We start from the raw sequence: 12,566 nt of genomic DNA on the forward strand, positions 1-12,566 counted from the left end.
CAATAACTACTTGCTGAATAAGTGATTATGCATGCACTGACATATATGCATAGATATACACATATCCTTACTTTTCTCATTTTATTTTTGGTGAAAATTTTTGTCACTGGTTGGTGCCAGTCACCTGAAAGGTGTTTGGATTCTACATACACACACACACACACACACACACACACACACACACGAGCACATGAGACTGGATTAAGTCACAAAAGAGTGTCTAACATTTCTGAGACCTTTACATTAATAAACATTTAAATATTTGTAACAAAATATTACAAATCAGAATGGGCTTCTCTTAAATTGTTTACTTCGTTACCAACCATGAGAGGGCACGAGGGGAAGAAACCGTTTGCTTTTCAATGGCACCAGAGTGCCCTCTTGTGGTAAAATAAAGTAACTGTGTGGTCACAATTTTTATTTTAAAAAACAAGTTACTTTATGCTTCTGTAACACATTAAAACCTGTACTGACCTGTAATTACTCTGAGAATCAGCCTAAGTATGTATCTCTATAGTTAATTATAAAATCTGGCAAGTTGAGTTGGTGAAAAAGATAATTAAGAACGATTTGTCACAGAACCATTCAATGAGGTCATCTACATACCCAGGAAAGAGTGAAATACATGAGAACTGCTCTCTGGAGTTGATATTCTGGAGAGTTTCTGTTCATCCCCTGGTTAAAAACAAAAAAAGAAAACAAACAAAAACCCCCCAAAACCCAAAAACCTACTCTCAAGTTCAAGGTAGTATACATATAGTTTGTTCCCTCTTTGGTCTAATATCAGTAATAATCGTTGCTGCATACAACTTCTTTTTTCACTTTTATCTTAGTATCTTTTTTCCCCCCTCATACAAACCATTCTTTGAAACTCTGCTTTGGTTGTTCTTTCACACTTTCTAAGCAGTGATCAATCATACCCAAAGTGGGTTTCAATTAAAAGAAAAATGTAACCTGGATCATTTTAGGTTTTTATAAATTTCAACTTGATACTCTATGGCCTTGCAAAGGTGAAAAACACCTACATTGTTTATAGCTTCAAACAAGGAAGAACTTTCTGGTCCTCCCGATTAACAGTGCAGAATGCTTCTCTGCGTTAACAGGGTAGGAAAAGCTGATTTATCCATGATGATTCTAGTAAGTGTGGCCAGTGTGAAATGGAAAAGAATCACCATTTGAATGAGACCTTAAAAAGCTTGCAAACTCAAAGTCAACAACCCATATGGGGGTTCAGAAGAAGAGTCTTTAAAAAGGCAGTCTCAGACTGCAGCTGGCTGGCCACCAGCCCCTGAGCCTCTCGGGTGTTTGTTTTTGTACATTATTCATTCCTTGGATCTACTCAAGACTGTAAACCACATCTCTACAGAGTTTAGCAATGAATCTACATTTTAATTAAATTCTGCAAGTAAAGGACCACTGTGGATACAATCAATTTCAATTCAGGAAATGTCCTGTGTTTGCTGACCGCCTTCTGCTTCATTGTAAACGTTTTTCTTTTTGTGTTATTTTGGCCATTCTTCATACGAAGGGTGTTGTCCTATTTCTCCTCAGTTTCATTTTTTTCTCTAGCTAAACAATCCAGGGGGTATTGTCTACTGCTAACACTTTCATGGCTTCATTCTTTTTCCTTTTTCTCTCAGAAGTCACTGGGCTTGGATCTAAGAATATTCTAAGGGTACATGTACCGGTAAATAAAATAATTCTGATATGTCATATTCCTTTTTTTTTTAAAAAAGCCAGAATTACATTCATATATTAATCTAAGGGTATTATGCTAGAAAAAATAAAAACCATAAATAAGTTTACATTACTGAAATGGGTAAACTTTAATTTAGAGACAAGAACTAAATTAGGAAAATTTTCAACATGTTTCCTCTAGAATACAATACTGTTACAGACTTTCCAGGACAAATCATCTTTTACTGATGCTAACAGAAAACAATAACCACATTTTCTCCTAAAGGCCAGTGAAGTGTTCTTTATAAGCTATTCCAGTGTTTGTGTATATGGTTTTTAACCTTGTGCATATGTTACTTTGATTTCATCTTCCTCTTCTTCAAAAAAAGCAGCCAAGAATGAAGAAGAATGACTTCATGTCTAGGTCAGTTTCTTGTATTTTATTTCCAACATTTGGGACTATCTGGTCTTGAAGTGGGAGCAAAAAGAAGTTCACATCTGCTGAGTATTTGCTACATACAAAGTATTACTTTAAAGGTACTACTTGATACGTGCTCATGCAAAAAGCTGTATGGCATGTGCTCCACCTAGAACACAGTGTCTGCTTCAGAGCAATTTCAGCAGGTAGGAAAGCCTTCCATGCTGAGAAAGTTAGGCTATAGAAATTAGCACGTGATAGCTAGACACACAGTCACTCGTCACAATTACAGTTTAACATCAGATGACTGACCCTTCATGCCTTTCCTGTATCACTGTCCATCTTGGACTGAGGTTAAGAAGTGTGTTTGGTTCATCTGTACAATACTCAGAGGCAGGGGGCAGGACAGGAAGGAAAGAGCCCAGCATCTGGAAATCTTAGATTCAAATTCTGACTCTGACTCAGACTTTAAGAATTTTTAGCAAAGAAATCACTTAACTTCTTTGACCCTACGCCTCTACTGCCAGTCCTCCCAGCACCCACAACACGGGGAAGGGAGGACTAAGGGGTGTGAGAGACAGTGGGTAGATGTTTAATGGCCCCCAGTCACCAGAGCGCTGTCCCAGATGAGAGCCAGCAGGCTCCTGAGCAGGCGGGGCGAGGCGGGCAGGCAGGCAGAACAGCCCCTCCCGGGCAGGGCAGCCGCCTGCAACGCGGACGGCAGCTCAGGCGCGCTCAAGCGGCTTCAACATCACGCTGCAGACACAAACTACTCCTCACCCCACCGCTTCTTTCTAACCTTCAGACTCCACAGTGGCTCGTATCTTGAGATTCCCAGGTTGCACACAAGCGGAAGAGGAGCTCCAGACGCTCTTCCAGGGCTGCACATCCGCGAGTCAGGCTCTCAATAACCAGGCACCAGTCTGAGGACTGGATGCACCTGTGGGGTCGCGTTCACTCAGCACAACGGCCCACCAGAGGGGGTCGCTCTACATACGCCCACCCCGCCAAGGAGGGCGCGGGCGCAGAGCTCAGGGCCAGTGGGTAGCAGGGCTGGCGGCTGGCTGCACAGCTAGGCTCTCAGCCACCGCGCAGCCGGGCGAGGAACTACGAAGTCCTGCAGTTTCAAACATACCCCGGGATTTTAAACTTGACACAGTCCCTACCTGCTCGTATCTGAACAAGACTAAAGTCGAAGACAAACTTAAAGTCATCATCTGGGCCTACCAATCGTTTACTTTAATCATCCACACACATCCCCCATGACAGAGCTTATACCCATTTCACAAATACTAAGACTCAAAGAACACTTGAAAAAGGCGGCAGAACCAGAGTTTTCTAACATCGAAACCAAAACTTTTCAGCTTCCTCTTATCCAAAGGGAAACAGAAAATAAAATCTGCATTCCAAACGTGTCTTGAATTTAGAATTACGGCAGGTAACTTGGCAGTTGTGTGTCAAAATTTCAAATATACATACCTGAGGACCTACCACCTACCAACCCTAACTCCAGGAGCTCTCTTACAGAAATCCTACTACAAGTAAACAAAGATATGTGTACCAGGGCTTGTAAGAGCAGGGGGTTAGGGGGAGAGGGGGAACTAAAAAAAGCTGACTATCCATCCAGTCAGCTACACTGCTGGCACAAACACACGATGGAATACCACACAGCTAGTTTAAAGAACGAGGTAGCTCTAGATTCAGTGAAAAGACATCCCGGCTACACTAGTGAGCAGAAAAGCAAGTGACCGATTATGTGTAGTATGGCCCTTCTTTTACTTAAAGGCGAACTGTGTGTATGATGTACACGTTGCAGGGACGTACAGACAGGCCTAAAAGAATACGTAAACGTCCTTGTGAAGAAGAAATTCAGGGGGCAGGAGGGGGAGTCTCCCATGTTTTATGTCATAGAAGTCTGGACTTGTTTGAAGTTAACAATTACTTTTGAAATAACAATATATAATTTTATAATAAAAAGGATTTGGGGAGCTAATTTTCTAGATGGAATAGAACACTTTTTAGAAATGCTCTTAAAATAAAATGTTAAGTTCTTTCTCCCATTTACAAGCCTGTGAGGGCACAGGAAGGGGAGCACTGCCACAAAACCCTCTTTTAAAATAATCTCACTCAGGATGCCACACTAAGTGTCATTTCAGAGATTTTTAAGGCTAGCAATGCCTCTTTTCAAACTATATTGGGAGTAGGGTGTAGCTCATGGTAGTGTGTGTGCTCAGCATGTATGAGGTCCTGGGTTCAATCCCCAGTACCTCCATTAAAAAAAGTAAGTAAACCTAATGTCCTCCCCCCACCCAAAAACAAACAGACTACAATCAAAAATGACATCAATGTCAAGATGAAGGCAAAATCAACAATCTTAAAAAGAAAACATGTAAAATAAAGACTTAGACAAAACAAATGACTAAACTGCAGAGTTCTACTATATTTTATTCAAAACTGGTCCCACTTCCTAATTGAGAGAACTGAAAGTCTAGTGTCCAAATGTAAATACCCATCACATGTTCAAAAATAATCTTCACATTTGTACTCTGACCCAAATCTAGCACACTTAAATTATCACACCAGTCAGACACAGACGGTCACCCCTCGGTATGTAACAACATCCTGAAAGCTGCACAGGGAGGTAGCTACGATCCCATTTATTAAGCTCTTAAACTCAACTGTGATCATCAGAAGTTACACACACCATGATCCACCTTTTGCACAGGTAATTTTATTCTCTCCTGTGGGTGTCAACAGTGCTGACAGATTGTAGTTTGAAACATTCAGAAAGCACATAACCTGAATATTGTCACATTTTTTTTACATCACGATTCAATAACTATTGAACAGTTATGTCTACTAAATACAGTGAACAAAATGGTATAACTGTTTACACCATTCCCTTGTAAACAAGGCTTTTGTCACGATAGTAACAAATGGAATTAATGCATACCACAAGGTCAGTGAGGAAAGAGTTTTTCTTTAAATAAACTATTCTGTTTATAAATAAACTCTGATTTTTTTTTCAGTACACATTTACAGACCTGATCAATAAAAAGAAAACAAGACATATAGTTTCCTTTAAAAAGAAAACGTTGAGAAATGGACCACTATGGGAGAAAGCGCCTGGGAAAGGGGGTGAGAAGCAAGCAAAAGGGAGAGGGTTAAAAGTACAGCCGTACTGCAGCCTACGTCGGGTAGCAAACACGGACACCGACACGCGGGCAGGGCTGTCTGGGGGGCTCATTTTACTTGAATTCCAGCAAGTTGCAATCGATCTTGTAGTACACATAGGGGTAGTATTCCTGCTGACTCAAGTTTAAGCCTGGAATATCCATAGGAGCCTGTAGAAAAATCAGATGATTATTCAACTAAGTATTTAAAGAAATTTTAAAAAAGAAAGAAAGAGAAAAAAAAAAGCATTACCATTTACAGGCAAAGCTTGGAGGTATCGTGGGTTCTGCTCCAGGCCACCGCAATAAAGCACTTGTTGCCATGAGGTGAGTTCCATGAATTTTTTGGTTCCCCAGTGCATGTACAAGTTACGTTTACAAGCATACTGCAGCCTAAGCGTGCAATAGCATTATGTCTTAAAGAACAGTGTACGTCCCTTAATAAAAAAATACTTTATTGCTAAAAAATGCAAACCATCATGTGACAACTCAAGGTTGCCACAAACCTTCAATTTGTAAGAAGTGCAGTATCTGCAAAGCGCAATAAAGCAAAAAGCATGGTAAGACGAGGCACGTCTGCACCTCCCTAACAAACACCTACTCTGGGCTAAGTTTATACAGTTATGCTAACTTAATCTGAGTCTGGCATTGTTATTTCTATTTTGCAAATGAGGAAAAATCTCAGAAAGGCTGACCTGCCCTAGGAAAACATGAGTGAGTGAGCTGTAGAGCCAGATTCAAGTGCTCTCTGACTTCAAAGCCTGTATGTGTTCAACCATGACCCACCACCCTTTCTTATGTATACTGTGTAAAACTGCTTCTTTAATCTCAGACTTGGAGTCTTGAGTTTATGAGACACCTGGCTTATAAAATGTTGGATAAAAATAAACCAAGTGTGATGCTAACTGTATCACTTATTATATATGCGTGTTATAAGAATTTCCTGGTAGGAAATTATGCATCAAATAGTTAAGACTTCATATACTATCAACAATTCCATGAAAATGGAGAGCCATTTCCTGCATTTTCTTCTACCAAAAAAACCTGTTTTCATGGGTTCTAACTAATGCACCTGTGAAATACTGCCAGCCTCAACTAAAGAGGAAAAAAAAATCAGCAAGATATTTGAAATCAAACATATAAAATAAAAGCCTGCTACGATTTAAAACAGCAGCAACAAAACACATAGACACTGTTTATACCTTTCTGTTTAAAAAGAAGATATAAACACATACCATTTAGAGAAATGATAGTTCCCTTTAAAATGCTCATCTAATGACGCCGATACTTCCACCAAATAAAGTTAAAATAACTACTTATTTTCTCTCCCTCTCTGCAATTTATAACTTTTGTAAACCACTAGTATCACTGGTTGTTTCTGTGTTTCTGCAGTTATAAACATCTCATCCACAGCAAGATGATGACTGGCTTTCGGAAACACCAAGAAGCAAAGCACTGTTCTACCCAACAGTACAACGAGGGGTAAGCAAGGTCAATCACTTGCTCTGCTATCAGGAGAGTTAATTACTAACAAATTGAGACTCTCAAAGTAACTTCAAAAAGATAAACAATGTAACATTTACTATCCCTTTTTTATCTATCTTCTTCCAATATTTTTTCTGAAATTCATTCCAGTCCCTAGTCAGCCAGGCCGCCCAGCAAGCACTCACATCAATAATAGCCGCTGCACTGCTGTCCAGATGTTTATACAATTCATATAATACTTCTCGTAGTTTCTTCATTGTTTTCTTATTGGGCTGAAGAAGCATTGCTTGGAAGTTCACTGGCAAGCCATACCTTACAGGGAAGCAGAAATACAGTTTGCAACACAAGCCGTCATATGCAGATCTTCTTTTTAAAGCAAATCTTCTCATATTCTTCTTTAATCATGGTTAATGGGAAGAGGGTACCTCATTTTAACAACCATGTTTACACGTTCAATAGAAACTCAAACCTTCTCTGGTCTTCACTGTCCATTAGAAATTTTTCCTTAAAATGAGAGTCAACTGTTTACTAGGAATTACTTTTAATTACTCTTCAGTATTTAAGGTAATCTATGAATACCCTCAGCAGACGGTGATAATACATAAGCTTAGTACAGTGCCCCTTGGTATCTGCAGGGAGTTGGCTTCCAGGACCTCTGTGGATACCAAAATCCATGGATGCTCAAGTCTCTTATATAAAATGGTGTAGTATTTGCAGATAACTTACACACACACCTTCCTATATGCTTTAAATCACCTCTAGATTACTTATAATACCTAATACAATGTAAACGCCATGTACCCACTTGTAAATAAAATGCAAATACTATGTAAATAGTCGTCAATGCGCAAATTAAATTTTTGCTTTCTTTTTTTTTTTTTAACATTTTTCTGTGTTTGGTTGAATCCACGGATTCATTCGGAACCCGAGAATATGGAGGGCCGACCATGGATGTTTTCATAATAAACAACATGAGATTACCCATACCTACTATGAAAATTCAAAGAAATCTATAAATAGTAAGCATGGCTGCAGATAAGAATTTTGAACTATTTCTAATATGAGCAACATGTACATAGGATCACAAGGTAATTGAGATTTTAAGTATCTCAAAATAATAAAATATTTTAGGTTAATATGAAACAAGGACTTCAAATAAGGCACTGGTATATGATGTATCAAACTACATGTATAATATCTGAAAGATCTTCTTTTAAACAAACACTGGCAATTTTTTAAAATCTACGTGTAACTTAAGTACATAATAGGAAAAGAATCAGGGTACAGCAGCACGATCTCTTTTCCAAACCAGACATTAAGGCCCATGACTAACACACATGTAGTAAGCAGGATGGAGCTGACAATCTCCCTCATGACTGGCCCTTTGGTTTCTCCAAATCAGTTTCCTATTAACTAGACTATGAGTTATAATAAAGACGTCCAACGTAAGGGGATCTAGGAATTCTTCAGTTCCAAGTTTCTCAATTAACTTCTTTTACCTCAAAACAGACTCGACAAAAACCCTCAATGCTTTCACGTGAATCCACGCAATAAACGCCTCACTGAAATTCACTTTCAGCCATCGTACAAGTGGTCCCTACAGAAAGAAAGATCACCACAAATTTGGTCTTGAAAATGGCAGTCAGAAATTAGATAAACCAAGTATTTTTAAGAGTGACTATCCAGTAAGAACCTATAAGGGAATTAAACCATATTATAATTCACTTTAAAAATGTTCCGTTTTTTTCATGATCTTGGATGCTTTACCTTTAATTAGCCACTACTCTGTAACCTTGGTAGACACAAAAATCCATTGAATCTATCCACTACACAGAAAAAGGCATATATTTTAATGAAAGTCATTTAAACCGATATAGAATATGGATGTGTCCTTCCGTAAGTTTGAAAAACCAAAATATAAAAATCTAAATTTACTATCCAATACTGTAAAACGTTTTATACAGTTAAAACAGAATTCAAGTTACAAACAACTTCTCAGGAACAAAGATAAATAACCATGTACTAAGTCACTTAACAACCCAAGGTCTTAGTTTTCTCATCTGTAAAATGAGGGGGTTGATCTAGACCCTTAAAACCTCTTCATCACATTCTATATTTCTAATGAGACTATTACACAGTATGTTTTTGAAATTAAAATATTAAGTATGATTAATATTAGTATGATATTTCAGTATGATTTCCAGCACTAAACAAAAATACTTTAAAGAAACAAACTTCGGGGTAGAGGGTATATAGCTCAGTGGTGGAGTGCATGCATGCACAAGGTCCTGGGTTCAATCCCCAGTTCTTCCATTAAAAAAAAAAAAAAAAAAAAAGAAGTAAAGAAATTTCAAATAGCTTATTACTGTCCTCTCTATACTTAAAAGATATACATGATGAGTTCAGCTAATTTGAAGAACAATACTGGGCTCATTTGGATGTAACAATCAAATTATGCAAAAAGGACAACAAAGTGAAAGTCTTTGGCTATAATATTTGTTCTTGGAAAGAGTTTTTGGACCTTCCCAAAACTCTTTCTGGAAATTACTTGGTTAGGGTTAGTTTCTCCCAACTGAGATGACATGGTTTATAAAATACTTGGAAATAATTTTAAAAGGAACGTGCCTTTAGTTCTTCTCGCATTACAAGAGAAATACATTTTCACTCGTCATGCTTCCCCTTCCACACAGGTTGCTACTCTTCACAATAATCCTGCACTTGAAGGTGGCCACAAAGTCAACACCATCTTTCACTCACAATTCCATCCTTGTTCCCCATTTTGCCTGGAACATTCTGATTCTCCAAAAGTTTAATACAAATTCCTCCAGTAAAAGATTGCAGCATTAAAAAAATCTGCCTCAAGAAAATTTTTAATGAAAAGAGAGAACTACTACTTAACTAAAGTGACCCCTCACTACAGGGGCATTAACCAAAGCACTGCATTTCAAATTAACTTCTGATACGGACTTAGAGGGATTAATTTTACGGCACGTATTTTAAGATAACAATTTTCAGCTTGTTTAGAGAAAATTCATTTTGATTATTTAATAGAAAAAAATAACTAAAATCAAATGTCTTAAAAGTGAAATCATAAAAGTTTTTCTTTTGAATCAAAGAAAAGCAATACCACTTTTTCTTCTGCTTCAAATTGGTAATACTAAATATTAAGAATACATACAAACTGCTTTTTTTTGTCAGTAGAAAGCCTGTTCATTTCTTCTTTATCTGCCTTCATCTCCTCTTCATTATACTGGAAGTCACGGACGATGAATCTAAATTTGAGGGGGAAAAATCAAAATTGTCCATACTGTGTACAGGTGCTCTAATAAATTAAAAAACAAAAAAATAATAATCTTACTTGTTTTCCCTGGCTTTGTGTCTGAAGTCATCAACTGCCTTCCTAAACAAGGTGACATTACATAGGTAACTGTCTTGGTCCTCTGAGAGAACACTACAGAAAAACACACAAAGTCCATTTTAAAGCTTTATATTTACTGCTCTCTTTCATACTGAAGGCAGAAATCTGAAACAAGGGAGGGGGACGGAGAGGAACAGATGGGTAGGACAGCCCTTCCCAAACCACCTCAGTGCTATTTATCGGTACTGCTGCAAACCCCAAAGACACTTGATGTTTTTTATTTACAGTGCCTTAATGGCTCCCTACTGTATTTCTTCCTAACCTACAAAATTAAACATTAATTCAAGTAAAGTATCCAAACTCTAAAAGTCATACTTTTCAATCTGTATCAGCGCGAGGCCAGCAGGAAAAACTGTCCAGTAGCTGGTTGGTTTCCAGAATCTCCTTGTTTCCTCACCACGCGGCCTCTTCTCTTCTGGAAACCCAATTCTCTCTTCCCCTCCCCAGTCCAGCTCTGGGGGTCCTGCCCCCACCTCTGCATTGCCAGGACCTCCCACCTCTAATCTTCCCTTTTCTCCCATCACACCCTAAGTCAAAAAGTGACAAACCAATTGTCTAAACAGCCTCTGACAACACATTTTTGTGCATCTCAGGGCTTCCTTTCAGGCTTTAGAAGATCCCAGTGAGGTCAGAACTTCTGCCCAGTCCCGGCTTTCATGGACGGCACTGGATAGACGTTCCTGACAGCACTGTCAGGAAAGTTTAACCGTCATTATTAACTGGTAAACCCTGGGGGAAAGTCCACTGTTTGGAAAGGCAAATCGTATAGTTTATATATAGTACAATCCTAATTTGGCTACTTATTATGTAGAATCCCACATGCAAGGTCTACGCAGCTACACACTGAGTTGTTCAGTGGTGATGATGCTCTTGGGGTGGGAGGACATCACTCAGAGTGGGGTCTCTTCTTCCTATCTTTCATGTGTTGGATTTACTTTTACTGTTTAGTTTTTATTTACAATGTGGTACTTCTGAAATTAAAAAAAAATAAGTTTAATAAAATTGAGGGAGTGCTTGTGGAATTCAAAGATCCTTTACTAAATACGGAGAAGAAAAAAAAAAAAGCTTAATTTTTCCAGGCAGCCTAAGAAATGCCTAGTTAGTTAAGTAAATTCAGGAGGCAACTACAATGCATAGTGGCAGAATGGCTTTGAGGACTGAAGCCACCTGGCCTTTTTTTTTCTAAACTGAAGTGTAGTCAGTTTGGAGCCACCTGGCTCTTGGCTGGTGACCTCTGCACAGTATGACCAGGATGCCTGTGGGAGCACTGACAACATACTTACTGATACAGAGAGAAAGGCAGCTACTTTGGACTCAGAATGTTTAAAACCTCCTTTCAACTTGTTCCCTCTCAAAACTACTACTCTTAGCTCTTACTCCCAGTGCCTATCAGATCAAGAGCAAGGCAACTACCAAGTGGACAGAACTTAATAAAAAACCTTTAATGATCTTCAGGTTTGCCAGGATTGACTCAGCAGTGTGCAAACTGGGATCAAAACAAAGCCAAGTCCAACTTGAAAGGCTATCTCAGACCCTAACAATACTCCACCACTATCATGTTCATCTTTTAAACTTACACAGTACTTTGCTGTTTTGAAGGCCATTTCAAAAGCATTTGATGCTTGACAGTAAGTATGTAATGCCTACCTAACCTACCCTCCCATCCTATCTGTCATGTAGAGACTTAGGTCCCAGCACAGTGGAACTTTGAAAGACAGGCAAAGTAGAGAAGATTCCAAGCAGAACCCCATAAGCAAATGCACCCAGGTGTGGAACAGCACAGTGCGTCTGGGGAGCTGCCATTAGTAAGTGGAGCTGGAACACAGGGTACAAGGGCTTGGGGGGGGGCAGTAACAAGCTCCGTAGACCACAAAGATGAAAATGGCAGCAATGCAGAGCACTGATGAGAGGAAGAAAATACTGAAGACTAGCTAATGGCAATTACAATGGTCCAGACAACAGACAGGGTTCTAAATTGAAGTAGCAGCAGTAGGCATGTGTGTGGCACGTTTTAAGTAGGTTTGAACCATGTGAAATTGTTACCTGACCATTTTTGACCTACAAAGTAGCAATTTCATATAGTTCAAAAATCCTATGGAAAGTAGAACTGGTACGCCTGATTAGATGGAGGGATGAGGGAGAGGTAAGAGTCCCACGCTTCCGGTCTGCATCCCTGGGCAGATACCGCCGCCATACGCAAGGCGGACGGGCAGTCTGAGGCTGAGACTGGGGCGATCGTGCCATATTGGTAGTCACCTGGGGCACAGACACACGAGTGGTCCAGGAGGAACCCAGGCATGAGGGTCTGAAGCACCGGAGATTAAGGCGTCCCAAAGCTCCAGGCAGAGGTCAGAGCCATGAGTGTGGCTGTAACAGTGATGACAGAAGAAGGGAC

General features: G+C 39.2%; 1 protein-coding gene across 1 annotated transcript in view; it reads right to left on the minus strand.

The window, feature by feature from the left end:
* Positions 1-4,804: 4,804 nt before the first annotated feature.
* ATP6V1C1 (ATPase H+ transporting V1 subunit C1) overlaps positions 4,805-12,566 on the minus strand; it is a 42,255-nt gene continuing 34,493 nt past the window's right edge. Inside the window, exons 9-13 of the mRNA XM_006192828.3 lie at positions 10,112-10,204; positions 9,932-10,025; positions 8,253-8,350; positions 6,939-7,065; positions 4,805-5,439 (exon numbers count right to left, since the gene is read on the minus strand). Coding sequence (XP_006192890.1) covers positions 5,344-5,439; positions 6,939-7,065; positions 8,253-8,350; positions 9,932-10,025; positions 10,112-10,204 — 508 coding nt within the window. The 3' untranslated portion in view covers positions 4,805-5,343. The remainder of the gene's footprint in view (positions 5,440-6,938; positions 7,066-8,252; positions 8,351-9,931; positions 10,026-10,111; positions 10,205-12,566) is intronic.

This window comes from Camelus ferus, chromosome 25, assembly GCF_009834535.1.
Source record: "Camelus ferus isolate YT-003-E chromosome 25, BCGSAC_Cfer_1.0, whole genome shotgun sequence".
Lineage (NCBI taxonomy): Eukaryota > Metazoa > Chordata > Mammalia > Artiodactyla > Camelidae > Camelus > Camelus ferus.